The 14,463-nt window shown below is 37.5% G+C and overlaps 2 protein-coding genes and 1 non-coding gene across 5 annotated transcripts; 2 read left to right on the top strand and 1 right to left on the bottom strand.

Moving 5' to 3' along the window:
• Positions 1 to 6,695: 6,695 nt before the first annotated feature.
• LOC113696209 (uncharacterized) lies at positions 6,696 to 7,211 on the top strand. The gene has a single exon (XM_027215602.1). The coding sequence runs from the start codon at positions 6,696 to 6,698 to the stop codon at positions 7,209 to 7,211; it is 516 nt and encodes a 171-aa protein (XP_027071403.1).
• Positions 7,212 to 10,706: 3,495 nt separating this feature from the next.
• On the top strand, positions 10,707 to 10,777 carry TRNAG-GCC (transfer RNA glycine (anticodon GCC)). The gene has a single exon. It is a non-coding gene; the product is annotated as a tRNA-Gly (tRNA).
• An 864-nt stretch (positions 10,778 to 11,641) lies between these two features.
• LOC113715292 (bet1-like SNARE 1-1) lies at positions 11,642 to 14,344 on the bottom strand. 3 transcript variants are annotated; one of them, XM_072063807.1, is made up of 7 exons: positions 14,190 to 14,258; positions 14,019 to 14,093; positions 13,790 to 13,855; positions 12,815 to 12,962; positions 12,171 to 12,227; positions 12,020 to 12,079; positions 11,642 to 11,913 (listed from the first exon to the last, which is right to left on the bottom strand). In XM_072063807.1, exons 3-7 carry the CDS (start codon positions 13,801 to 13,803, stop codon positions 11,824 to 11,826), a joined length of 369 nt encoding a protein of 122 aa, XP_071919908.1. In that variant the 5' UTR covers positions 13,804 to 13,855; positions 14,019 to 14,093; positions 14,190 to 14,258; the 3' UTR covers positions 11,642 to 11,823. The 3 variants fall into 3 exon arrangements, with proteins under 3 accessions (XP_071919908.1, XP_027095297.1, XP_071919913.1); XM_027239496.2 differs by lacking the exon at positions 14,019 to 14,093 and having other exon boundaries at positions 14,190 to 14,341; XM_072063812.1 differs by lacking the exons at positions 12,171 to 12,227; positions 14,019 to 14,093 and having other exon boundaries at positions 14,190 to 14,344.
• Positions 14,345 to 14,463: the final 119 nt, after the last annotated feature.

The raw sequence follows: 14,463 nt of genomic DNA, 5'->3' as shown, positions 1-14,463 counted from the left end.
GTGGAATTCAAAGGAGCCTGAATCATTCGTTGCGAGGTCCCCTCGGGCAGGTGAAAATTGGTGTATAAAAGAACAGACACATTTCCTAGGGAGATGAAAGCCTACCCAAGTAACCACCGACCTTTGGCTAGTAGCAACCAATCTCTTTTTTGACCTATAGTAGCGATTAAAATGGATTAAATCTCTTTTTGAACTCTAAGTTGGAGGTTGGGTTCGAACCTCACAAATGGTGAAAAGAATTCAAATGAGATACTAAAGTATCTCTTTGATCTAATCAAATTTATATATCTGCTAACCCTTTATATAGTTTCTTTAGACTCCTCGTTTCTGTAAAATATGTTAGATTAGGTCATAGGAATGCTCAGCATTACGGTAAAAAAAAAAGAAGAAGAAGAAGAAGAGAAAGCCTAACCAAGTGCTAGGTTATGCTTTAGGTTAGAGAGAAGAGAGGAGAGGAGTGAGGGTCTGGGAATAATGGGATAAAGGAACGCAGAGATGCATGCTGCGGGGCAACCAAGAAACCGAGCTTAATTCACAAGTCACACTGCAATGGTCTTCCATATTAGTAAGAGAAAATGACCTGAATTAGTCCCTCCCTCACATTTAGAATGGATCAATAAAGTGTACTATCACATTTAGTTCTAAATCCTATTTTGGATTTTTTTTGTTTCAATTAAAAGGTGCATGTTCAACTCGCATGCTAGGTTATGCTGAGCTGAGGGTCATGTGAGTTTTCTTCTTATTGTTCTCGTTTTGCCTCTACAGGGTATTTGTACGATGGGTTGGGCATGGGGTTTTTAGTAAGAGAAAGAAGTGGCCGAAATTTGCGATTTGGGACCAAAATTGTACCGTTTGAATATACGTGACGTGAGAGGATTAGTCGGGCCCCGTAAGGATTGATCCGGACGCCCCTATGTCGACAAAAAAAAAAAAAGAATATACGTGACGTGAGGGATCATTTTATTCCATTTCATATGTGGGTCATCAAAAAGAGACTTTTCAAAAATATGAGGGGCATTTCCCCCACAAGGTTATACGGACAGGATGTCCCATCCTACTCACTCATTTTCATTACTAATTGTTCATCCCCCTCTGCTGCTACAAACTCGAATGCCTTTACAAAGCTTAAAGAGAGATGGAACTAACAGGTCGATCGAATCCCCGAGTACATAAAACCAATAAAATCTCGAACTTCCGTGTAAAACTAATCTCATTATTGATTCTTTTTGCGTTTTACACATACTTTTCGTGAATATTCTGAGAGTTGTTGAAAACATAATTCAATATTTTGCTTAATTCAATTTTCTCGAACTTCACGAGAAGGGCAAACATATCATTTTTAAAGCTTACCTAATAGATCCGCACTTTTTTTGGATGCCAATTTACACCGTATTACTATTTCCTTGGCTATAAATTTTGGATAACTTTTCTATACACTATCAGTGTATAATTTTATTTACGCTAGCAAATTTAGATCACGTGAATTCAAATATAAAATTTAAATAATCTATATGTGGTATATATTCAGAATTGTTAGTGTTAAAAAATCACTATAATATTTATGCATAAAAAGTTAATTCTAAAATTTAGTTCAAAAATTTCATAAAAACGCAATTGACAGAGCGAGTTAAATTACTGGGCCATGAGCCCAAAATCAACTTGTCAGCCTGTATTCAGGCCGGAGCTCCAAAAAATGTCATCCGTGAAGTTTCGGACTATTGGAGGCTAGAGTGAAACGACAGGCTGGACTAATACCTTATACGCAAAGAGTCTCCATATGAACAACAATGAGTCTTCAAGGCCTCGTTGCTTATGGACTCCTTCGGCCTGTCCAAAGGGATGGGTTAGTGGATCTGAAATGATCCGAATCCCATTTAATCCATTTCAAAGGGCCACGACCGAAGAATGGTAAGGTAATAAGGACGGTATATTTTCTTTGCTTGAAACGAACATAAAAGCCGCTAAATTTAGCGGAATTTAAAAAAGAAATTGATGGCCAAAATGGATCAAGTCACCAATGATCTTTGAATGGATTAAGCTCTTCTCTGTTAAATTGGAGAGAACAACTCTCCATTAAGCCTCAAATTAATTTAACAAGTATTTTCCAAAATCAACATTGCTCATGACGTATTTCATCACTTATATTAGTTATACATAAAGTTTCATTTCAAATTGTTTAAATTTTACCGTCTGATTAATCTTCGAATTTTGATTCATCTTTCACTGTTCAAACGTTTTGTGTAAATTGAATATCAAAATTTTTTCAAAAGAATATCATTTTTTTAGTATTTTGATCTAAATATTAAAAGAAAAGTAATGACATAATCGAATGACTTTTAAAAATTTAAATAATTCAAACAAAAATAAATAAAAATTTTATAGAAAAAAAATCCAATGAAGAAGGAAGATTCTATTCGTTTTGATCCGCATAGCTTTGTAAAAACCACACTTACACGCCGACTAGTCTGAGCAACGAATTTTAAAACCTTCGTAGTTTTGCCTAGGTCTCCGGATGAACAAAAAGGTATTGCACAAATGACTAGATCCTTACAAGGATTTTTTTTTTTTTTGTGAAATAATTCAAGTTCAATTTACTATTCCTCATACCTTGTTTTGTCTCTAATAACTACAACTCGTTAATTATTCTCTCTTAACAGTTAACATAAGCTTCCCCCGCCCCCCCCCCCCCCCCCCCCCACACAAAAAAACCAAAAAAATTAATTGATCATTAAGCATCAGTAAGACCACTATTCATTTCTTGAATTCACATGAGTTGGGACATTCCCACCCCACCTCAAAAAAAGAAAAAAGAAAAAAGAAAAAAACACTAAAGGAGTTTGTCTGAATTGACTTCAAGAGGTGGAAAAAGTAAGGACCAAAAATTCAGCTATCGGTGCCATGGACCAAAATTATGTGATCACATGATTGACTTTTGACAATCAAGAATTTAAGACGTTGTTAAACGGATAAGCACTTCTTCCGTCGTAATTTTAACGGCCACGCACGGCTCGGGCATTTTTAGAAACCCACTCTGGAAAATCAGCATCAAATAAATGCTACGGGGAGAAAGAAAATCTTGATGAGGAGAAGCCCATATTTCTTGGAAGTGGTTGTTGTGTGATCAAATTTTAATAGAAAAAAAAAAAAGAAATGAAAATTTGCTCGTAGCCCATACTTCTTGGTTCCTCGGCTTAGGCCTTCAGTTCGTTCCCTACACTGCAAAACATACCATGTTTTCACGTTAGTTAAGGTCATAAATTTTGAATGGTTTTTTCTACCCTGTTTGTCTTAATTGACCTGCCCCCTCCTTTTTAGGTCAATCACGTAGGATCCTTTTTTATCAATGCTTCGTCAAACTACTTTGAAAAAAATATGAATTTCGGACTAAAAATGTTTAGATGTGTGTAAATACTAACTGTTAATTGAAACAGGATGACGACATAATTAACACAAGAAATACTTCGGTGAATTCAAGAGTCAAAGATTTTTATCCTTTGTCCAAGAACAAGAACCCGACCGGCCTGCTTCATCTATTCCTTTCCTTTGTTAAACAAGACTAAACAATACAGTATGTGATAAGGGCAAGCAGAGGCTGACAAAGAATGTTTGAAGCAAAGGCTGGGAAAAGTAAAACAAGACACAGAATGATTTGGCAGGGATCAGTAGTAGTTAAGGAGTACGTTCTCACGTTGTTATCGTCTCTGAGGAGATCGCCTCTGGACTAAAAGGGCCAATGCCATTTGGTCCTTGTGAATCCCAGACAGGATGGATAGGTACTTAGTCATATCAACAGATCTTTGAGGATACATGGAAGACCATTTCTGGCATAATTAATCATTTAAGAGTTCATTTCTGGACAAATCCATAGAGTAGGAATTACAACAGGTTGATGAATACAACCATCCATATTCTCTTTTTGTCTTCTAATTCTTTTGAACCACTTCTATCCTTTTTGTCTGCCCCTCAAGTCAAGGAATTACAGGTGCAGATGAAAGAAATTGATTCATGTATGGTACAGCCTGCAGGAAGAGTCTTGTAATTTTCTGGTTGACTCATATGGACCATATTTGGTACTCATCATTAAGAATAGTGTGCATCCTCAGATCCAACCTTTAAGATGTCCCATCCATACCAAATGTGCATTTTCTGGGCAATAATATGCCAAATTACAAATACACCAGCAATATGATTCTAAAAAGTTCATACAACACATATCCTTGTTTTGTTCCTGATTTCCTTCGATAGGGAACAACACATATCTTTTACACTTTGCAAGATCCACGCGTAGATTCATTCCTCAAATTGCACAAAAAGGAAAAAAAAATCCAGACCACGAAAAGTTATTTGTTCTTGCTAGATGTTACTATCCAGTCTATTGAGATTTCCTCTGATGCCTTGGCTGCCCCTTTCCACCTCGATATATTGTCGTAAACTAGAGGGCACCTGCTAAAATAAGACGTTACTAAACCACCTAATCCTAAAACATAATCCTGGCCTGCAAGAAATTGCTCTAGAGAAAGAGATCATGAAGATCTTCTCACTTCTTCCAACTGAAGGAAAAAGGAAACATGCGAAAAGTTCATCTCCTGTTAAAGGTGTTGAAGATCCTGTCTTCAGCATCTATTCCAGATACCCTAAATCTTTAGTGCAAGAACTTAAACCAAAATAACATAAAGGAATAATCACTTGCAATATATATTGGTAAAAAATAAAAATAAAAACGGGAGAAGAAAAGATTATAAATTCACCTTTTGCGGATATAGTCCACAAGTAAGGGACAAGAGAAGGTGAAAATACGTTTTTTCCCAGCAACAGTTAGCTAAACAAATTTACTTAACTAGCACTAAAGATAGCACATCTCTTTGGTGTAAGATCCTTCATATAATTTAATTCCAGATGATTAGACTCAAGGATTGATTTTGATGCGTCTGAGATCATAGCTCCGTTCATCACATGTCATAATTGTGGTTTTCCAATTTTTCCTCTCTTCTAAGCCGTCAGTACTCAAGAAAGCAAAATTACAATCTTCATCAGATCTAGATTAAATTTTTCTTGACACATAAGTTTGATAAGAGTATTATATTTGATGGTGTCTGTGATGACACAAAAGGCGGTGTACGTGCAATTAGCTCTGATGTATGAGGCACTTCTGAGCTTGGAACTGGACAAATGCAACCAACAAAATTGCCATATTTTTCTGCTCATTCTAATGTTATCATCATGCAGGAAGCTACCTAACTCTTTCTAAAGAAATAAACAATGATGGACATGGCTTTACACCCCCCCCCCCCCCAACCCCTCGCACCCTGGCAAAAAAAAGGACATGATTATGCGAGCGAATTAGGAGTTATATACATCTAACTCTATAAATTCTTTCTTAATTTTGGTCTTCGTTTTTCACCACTTGCTATCATTATCATGACAGCATTACCTAGTTTTTCTCCTTCTCATCCTTGGGTCCTAGTCTTTTGATGATCAGCATTCAGCTGGGTGTACAGCGCACAAGCCTAACAGCTTGGATTTTGGGGTTAGTAGCCTATTTGCTTATTGCTCCTTTTTCTTTTCTGCTTCTGAAAATCGACATACTACAGGAAAATAGCAAAGGTTAGAAAAAAACCAAAAAAAGTAATATCAGATCCTCGCATCCACAATACTTTCGTCTGAGATATGTAGAATATGATGTACTAGTAATCACTGTGAATGAATACCCCAAGTTGTAAAAGCTAAATAGGTACATCAATGTATAGCTGGACTTGCATGGCTAATCCTTCCCGGTTGAGTCATCAACAATTGACACTTCTCCTAATATATAAAATTTAAGGGAGTCATAATGATACCGTTAAAGACCAAAAACCTCACTACGTTTTTTCTGCTTGGACGATTCACTTGGAGCCTGGCTCTATTTCAACATTTGAAGGAAAAAAAAATTGAGAGGGAGAAAACCCTCTAACAATTAATGACGTGACCCTCCGTAATTAGCGGTCAGCTGAGCCATTAGTCGAGTGCCGAATGAGAAATATTTTCATATTTTCTTTACACAAAACCCAGGGCAAAAAATTATAGACAAAGAAATAAGTTTCTCCTGAAAAAAAAAATGAAAGAGAACAAAGAAAAGGATTGATAAGGGACAAGAACTCGAGCAATTAAGCGTGCGATTGCAAGTCTACTTCTATATACCGAATATTTGCATAACAGTTTGAATATGTAACTGAAAACGAGAAAGATAGACAAATTAGGTAATAATATGCCCCTGCGGTTGAATTTTTCTAGTAGCTAGGATAAGAAACCCAAACCTTTTGAACTGATATAGAATAAAATGATTAATTAGAAGTACGACATTAAATACTTGCAGAAAGGTACATAGATCCACTCAGCAGCAGCGCCGGCCTGTAGCCTGTAGCCTGTAGCAGAAGGAGTCCACCCGCAAGCTTCTAAAGCCTTGAACGAGTTATTTCCTTCCTCCCCTCCCCCCCCCCCCCCTCCTCGGGTCCCCTTAGTCCGTATGCAGCCGCTAAAATGAAAATCACTGATGCCCTCAATTAGTCACTTGTCTCAAACCCTCCTCCATGGTGCCTTCATCCTCTATATAAGGCCCTTGTCCCCTCTCTCCTGCGACCTCAATTTTTACATAGCTAGACATTGTCCCTTGCTAAGTAGTACTATATATCATCAGCTTCATTTGCATATACACGTCTATGGGCTCCAATAATATTCAAGAAGTTGACTTGGCGCCGCCGGAGGAAGATAACAGCTTAGGTATGGGCCGATCATATGAGTGTGTATTTTGCAAAAGAGGGTTCAATACGGCTCAGGCTTTAGGTGGACATATGAATATCCACAGGAAAGATAGGGCTAGGAATAAGCCTGCAACTTCGACCAATTCAAGTAAGCATGAAGAGGATTACACGGTTCCAAGATTATCGTACCAGCAAATGAATCCAAGCCACCAACCTTACTATATTGCACCTCACGAGACCACACAATTCAATTATAGTAGATCATGTTTTCCTGCCTCTGGATTGGCTGCGCAGCCCAATTTCGCGAACCATCATTACAGCGCACAACGTTTCAATCCATTCGGGGTTGATCATTGGAGCATGAGCTTCGGCTTGCCATGTAGCTCTTCTGCACATGTTGAAGACTTTGAAAAGGCCAGAAGAATTGGAGGACAAGAAGATGAACTAGATTTGGAGCTTCGACTTGGTCCCTAGCTAGCTAGCTAGGGAGACTTAGTCTATATCTATCGTATGTAGTTTATGTATGTTTGGACAATTGGACTTTGGAGATGTTGTACAGCTGCAGCTGCGAGTTTTCTGGAAGCTGAAAAAGCCTTGTTATGCAAAAAGGCAAAAGCACCATTTTCCTATTGAAGAGTGGGGTGGTTTTTCTTACTCCAAATTTACGTACGTTATAATCTGAAGTTCCATTGAGAAGGCCTATAGATGGTGGAAGCACTACACAATTGGGGAACGAAGATGACCGGCAGCTGATGGATGCATCACCTTCCGGTAAGAGATTTTTAAAGTGGCTTTTCCCTCTCCAATATTAACCCTAATCTGATTTAGGGTACAGTAATACTGTTCTCCTATCATGTGTTTCCTTCATTTCTCTATGTTTTTCTATTGAGTGCAAAATCTGTGTATGTACCAATAAAATTTTATAGGCTTCTTCGTGTTGATAGACTTCTCTCTTGGTTCAATGAAATTCATTAGATTTGGCATAACATCAATTTTAACCAAATTTTCCGCGGCTTCATAACATGATTTAATTGAAATCTTGTAAGTTTAGCATTTGTCTTTCTTTTGTAGCAGCCAAAGAAAAGGTTTCTGGTTAAGCCTGTGCAAGCTAATTTGGTTAAAAAACATTAGGCAAATCAAGAACATTGCCGTAAATGTAGCACTCCTTGTAAAACCAAAACTGCATTCTAATGCAGCAAAATCCGATGTACGTATGGCAAGCTTTTCGTAAATAAGAATAGCAGAAGGTTCACCAACTAGAAACATGAAACACTGTAAATAAAAACAGCAAATAATTTGATGTGGCTATATAGCTGTATTCAGTAGTAGCAATTTTCGTTGTCCGGTTGTTCTTGCAGTTTTCTCGTTAGGGAAATGCTGTTCTTAATTATAAGTCTAAAAAAAGACGGGAGACTCTGTAGATGAGGTAGCTAGCTTGGCTAATCTTTCAGTTAATAGTTTATAATTTCTTCATTTTGGCACCCGGGGTAAGGATACAACAGAACTACGATGATATTTTGGTTGATATAGGAGATATGGATATAACATTATCAGCATAAAGAACAAATAAGTATAATATATGAACTTGGTCCAGAAGAAGTTTACCATCATAAAAAGTTTTCATGCATGCATCAAATTCGGATTCTGATGTCCGTAAATTGAAGTTTACCATCATAAAAGTTTGAGCCTTCATGCTAATATGGACTTTACAGCATTTTTTCCTTTCCTCTTTCATGCATGTATACTGGTTAACTAATCGGTGTACAATCTGCCTTTTATAAAGAATATAGGACACAGCTGATTAATTAATTACTCCTAAACACCCTTATGCATGCCCACAGCAACTTTGTGTCCAACCACAGCTTACAGTGAAAATTCTGAATATCACTGGGTAGCGTAATAGGCCATTATTCTTGAGGTTTTCATTACCTCAAAAAAAAAAAAAAAAGAGAGGAACAATTTGCACCCTAGCTTTTCCCCTCTCTTTTAAATTACCTCTTCCAACCCCCCTACAGTATATTAGATTGTTTCGTAATCGAGTCTAAGACAGAATCGGTTGGATCCAGTTTGTGTTGATTTTATGAACGCTAGTCATAGCCTTATATCAAGCTTTCTTGGTGAAGGTGGTATGAGCCACTACCAATAGCAAGTGCTAGATATACTGGAGAAGCAATCAACACCGCAATATGATTTCTGGACTCAATAGGAAGGAAGAGGATGAATATATTCTAAATTCAGTGCTTGTATTTCCCAAACGAACGGTGTCTTGTATTTGTCATTTGCTATATCACCACTACATGTGTAGTTATATAGAGTGCAGGTTTGCAGAATCCTAATGCACTTAATTCCCATGCATATATATATATATATGTATGCACAGCTTCTCAGCCGCCTGTCTGCTCGGAAAAGTTTGAGAGGTTTGCAGCCTTCAAACCCCGTGGCCACTAACTACTAAAAGAGTTTAATCATGATATAAGTTGCGGGCTACAACAAAGAACAGCAAAACCCCAAAAAAGAAAAAGAGAAAAAGAAAGAAAGGGCAACCACAGTTTAATAACCAGCTACTTAATTAATTAAGGGGTTGAGCCAGGTGTCTGATGATTAACTGATTACTGAGTACCGACTTGGTCTGATTAATGCTTGGGGCTAATTAAAGAGCTTCAAAGTCCAGCATTCGGTCATACACACACATATATATATATTCTGTTGGTTTGTTGATTGGCCTGCAAATTGCTACGGCTAAATATTGTTTATGCTCCAGTCCAGAAGATTGATTAGGCCACAGGTAAAGTGGAACGATGTGCAGGAACCGGCAGGGGACTGTAGTTTTTTTTTTTTTTTGGGTGTCCCGCAAGAAATGTCATACTCGAGCTCGACTCGACATATAGATATGGTGCTTTTGCTCGAGCTCGAGCTCGAACGAGTAGTATTATTGGAGCTCGAAGCTTGCTCGCAATACTCGAGCTCGACTCGCATGGGCTCGAGTCCATGCGAGCCTTATCGAGCTCGGTCGAACTCGAGTTATTAAAATTCATTTTCTTGATAATTTCTGAGCAAAAAGACATTATTGTCCTTTTAAAATTTTTATATGACTTGAAATATTTTGTAAATTCGACAATTCTTTTGGGTATAAGGGTAATTTTATAATAATAATTTATTAAATAATTAAAATTAAAAGAGTCAAGCTTTTGATCGAGCTGCTCGCGAGTAGTTCGATTACATCCCTAAATGAACCTCGCAGACTAAATCCCCCGCCCCGCAACTTGCTGGCAGCGAGACTCGAACCAGGGACCAATTCCCTTCCTCAGCAATCCCATGCCACCAGGCCAAGCCCCGGGGGCGGCAGGGGACTGTAGTATTACGTCAGTACTTATTTTTGTTAATGATTGAGCAATTGAGCTGCCGTTATGACTGAGACCATATTAGAATATCTTCCGTGCTTGAAGAGTAGCAGTAGTTGTTAATTTGTTCATGCTGATGCATGTCGGTCCGGTCGACTGGTAGCTAAGCTAATTTGGAATTTTTTTTTTCTTTTTCTTTTTACAGTCGCCTTGCAAAGAAGGTTGTTTTTGTTTTACCTTTTGCAAATACTTTGATTTCAGAATACAGCTTAAAGGACTGTACTTTCGTCATATTTTTAGAAATGGGGTTGGTTTCAACTTTCAATTCAACATCTGAGGTGGTGAAAAATTTCCTCCCTTGCGGCAGTACAAGTTTCTTTTTAACAATAATATTTCATCTAAAAGCTACGCGATGTTTGCCTCCACTTTTAGCAATTTTATTAAGTTGCCAGTAATTACTGTAATTCATCATATATCCATGCCCTCGAATATTGTGGCTACGGAAGATGCTTGTCTAAATTAATAATATTTAGCTTTTACAGACCTACAGCACCATATCATGGCAGGAATTGGGCAAATGTTAGGAGTTGAACTGGTAATGGTCTATTAAAGAACAAGCATGCGCCCAGCACCAGTGGTCTAGTGGTAGAATAGTACCCTGCCACGGTACAGACCCGGGTTCGATTCCCGGCTGGTGCATGTCATTACCTTTTTTGCGTCGATTGCCGCCTGCCATAACATGTTTGTTGGTGTCCTCCGCCCGATTACAACCTCCCGTCATATCATCTATTTGACCAGCATTTTCTTCTCCGGGCAAACCCATTATCGTTACTAAGTGCTAACGTGTACAATTACTTGGGCAAACTCAGATTGTCACTAATACTAAAATACACTAGAATAATTTCGTAAAATTAGATTTTGTTACTTGGGCACCAAGCAGGCCACTTTTATGTGATAATATATTATTGAATCGGAACTCCACTCCAGCGGAGATTAAAAACAGAACGTGGGAGTATCAAACAACAAACATTATTGGGAGGTGAGGTAGTAAAAGTTGCAGAAGCTCAGCTAAGGACCAAAGGCAGCATGATTATGGTGCACACTTGTAATTCGCTTCTTCTGACACTTGTCCAAAAGGCAAGCCAAACAACGAGTAAAAATCATCATAAAAACGTTCACTGCCTTTTTTTTTATTATTTATTATTTATTAAAAACAGAAAATGCGTGCTCCAGACAAACAAGCCCCCGTGACACAAGCAAAACCTGCTCTTGACATTTCTCCCACTCCCAAATATAATAATAATAATAATAATAACCATCAGCTCCCCGGACCTAGGCCAAAAAGATAAACGCAAGCATAAAATGGAAGCCAGCTAGAAGAATATCCTATTGAAGTGAAGCCACGAATTCAGATATAGCTCTATGAATATGGCTATTCACGGCCTGAGAGACGGCAATTCCAGAAATCAAGTCAACTGCATCCGTAACATGAAAAATGCGTGCATATTCCATCAAAGGTGTAGCGCAGGATAGTAATAGTCATTGCACACGTTCAAAGCTCAGTGCACCAAAACATTTTTTACATAGGCATGCATATGGCAACATCTTACAACTGGTGATGGTGTTCATTACATTAACAAAGTGAAAAAAGCACTGCTATTCTTGTATACAAGTACATATCATCAGGAAAGATGCCAGGAAGTTCTATGCATGGTACTAGAAAATGCACCGGCTCTCAACCCCAATTACTTAGTGAGGTAGTATACAACCAGGAAAATGACCACAAATGATGCCACTAGTGTAAACATTCTCCTGCTTGATTTGGTCTCAAATACCTAAACAAATAAAAACAGGGAAACCAAATCATAATCTAAACAGCATGCATCAACACAAATGAAATTTTAAGGCAATCTTGTAGAGGTTATTCTTTCAGCAAAATACCATTTTAAATTTGTCCACTGTTCCTGCTAAGATTCCCCTTGAAGCATCCATATCGTTACCCTGAAACAGTAAAACAAATCAATGCAGCGTCAAATCAATTTCAATGACTAGATTATTCAGGTATTAGGCTACATCATTGCTGTCCACGCACCATTCTGTCCAGCATGCGGTTATGATTGTCCACTTCCTCATGTATATCACCAGACAACTGGTAACAGGAAGCATATAGATGAGATGTGAACACCAACTTATAAATCCATCAAGGACTAACTCACATAGTTGCACCAGACTTGACACGTGAACACCAACTTATAAATCCATCAAAGACAAATTCACTTAGTCGCACCAGCTTTGACAAGTTCTAATACAAGATAAGATGCTGATTGGGAATACAGACTCAACAAGTTCTAATGCGTCATACTAAACAGAAGTACCAGAAAACTAAGCCCTGAAGCAACCATGTTATCTGCAAAAGGACAACCTTTTTAGCACATATATGGATTTTTTCACATAATTCTCATCAGATACTGAACATTGCAATGAAAGCATAGTTGAAAACTAAGAAATTGATGAGCATGATGTTTGATCCCCCTTTCCCTAGTTTGTCTATTTATTTGTTTAATACTCGGCAAAGAACTATTAGCAAAAAAAATTCAGCTACTCTTTCAGTCATCATTATCCAATTCGAAAAATATGCTCCTAAAAGTGTGATAGACAATATGAAAACATACCTCTTAGACAATAGAACATAAGATGTACTTTGTTCAGGCAAAACAAAAGAAATGTTAAACTTACTCTTTTCAGCAGATTAACTCGATCCTGTAACCCATCAATTTCTTTTTCATTCTCCTGCTCATCAATTTCATGAGAGGAGTAAGAAGATGAAGCCCTGATGCCACCTTCTTCAATGCCATCAAAAAGTGCAGCTCTAGCATTACGCTCCCTGTTTTTAGAAATAAGAAATAATCAAAACCCAATAAATCAAACTGGGCAGAAGTCAATAAGTACATTACATTTGGATCATAAAATAAATTATATAATGTTCAAGCTAAAACTAAGCAAGCTGAAAGACAAATAGTGACCAGACCAAATCGTAAACCAATGGACAACAGCCCTTGTTCTAATGACATAAAATCTTATGAACCTCAAAGCCTCTTTTGCAGTATATTTTCAGCAAATATGGCAAGTTCTTTCAATTGTTCATCATTGGACTAAAGAGTAGATTAGATCTTTTAGTATCTGATTTAAACCGACCTTTCTGATATTTTGATTGAAGCAATTGCGTAAATTTTAACCCTATAACATCTGGTACCACAAAACAGTACACTTCTTGACTTCATAATAAATTCACTTCACAAGTATATCATCCCTGGAGCTAAAACATAGTAATAACATCACAATAATTATAGACCATCCTAAATCAGAAAAAACACCTACCGGATTTACTTATATTATAGTTAGGCTAGCATGATAATCCTCGACAATATAGAAGATATTAGTGGTGCAATTTCCCTACATCTAATTGCGAGTTGAAATCCCACCCTCTCCACTCAGTCTAACCCCAAAAAAAGAAACAAAAAAATCCAAGTTTCATGTAATCCTGAATGCTTCCAATTTTCTTCTTGCAGTGGAAATCGTAATGAATTATCAGTGCAGTGATCTAACTTAAACCCTTACGTTATGCACATCCTCTTAAACATCGACATATATCATCACATGTATACATGCAAACAACGCAAATTAAGATAGATTGAAATGAGGAAGCAAAACCTTCGAGAATTCATGGAGATTCAGATAATGCCCAGCAGCTCACGAGTTTGAAGCAACTAATTGCCCCTGATGCATCACAATGCACAAACGATGAACAACAGACTAATCGAATAACTACGACAATAATTAACTCAACTGTACTAAATAATGATTTTGCAATTTGATCAACCAATTTCCACGATTTTGTCATGAAACTATATGTGCTTAGGGCTTTAGCAAGTACAAATACCCAAAGGAACATTCCAGTGCTTGAAGAAACTTCCCCGGAAAAAAAAAAGGGAAAAAGGAAAATGATCCTGAATCTCTGATGAAAGGACAAGAATAGGAACCAAATTACAATACACAAAAGAGGAATTTCAGATCTGGAGAACGATGGCGAAAACATAGGAGCAGTAGGTACCTTTTTCTTCTTATCCTATGGTACGGTTAGTAATTCAGCACGGAGACTTAACACGGAAGAAGAACCGACCGGCTACCACTTCACCGAAACTTTCAACTTAAATTTAAGAACGATTGAATCCCGAAAAATGGAAAAAAGAAACGTAAATTGACCATTTTGGTCCCTTAACTTTAACCATTCTTCGGCTCAAGTCCCTTCTCTTCAAAATTTCACACTTTTACCTCCCAATTCCAATTACGCGAGAAAATCCAGGAAGCGGGCCCATTAATAAAGC

This window comes from Coffea arabica, chromosome 1e (genome assembly GCF_036785885.1).
Source record: "Coffea arabica cultivar ET-39 chromosome 1e, Coffea Arabica ET-39 HiFi, whole genome shotgun sequence".
Lineage (NCBI taxonomy): Eukaryota > Viridiplantae > Streptophyta > Magnoliopsida > Gentianales > Rubiaceae > Coffea > Coffea arabica.
This window is presented reverse-complemented; position numbering and strand designations above follow the sequence as displayed.

Excerpts from the sequence above, each read along its gene's own strand:
- LOC113696209 (XM_027215602.1), top strand. The coding sequence starts at position 6,696 with ATGGGCTCCAATAATATTCAAGAAGTTGACTTGGCGCCGCCGGAGGAA.
- LOC113715292 (XM_027239496.2), bottom strand. Across the intron at positions 12,228-12,814 it reads GAGTTAATCTGCTGAAAAGA|TTGTCTGGTGATATACATGA; the intron begins GTAAGTTTAACA and ends TCCTGTTACCAG. Across the intron at positions 11,914-12,019 it reads CAGTGGACAAATTTAAAATG|GTATTTGAGACCAAATCAAG; the intron begins GTATTTTGCTGA and ends TTATTTGTTTAG.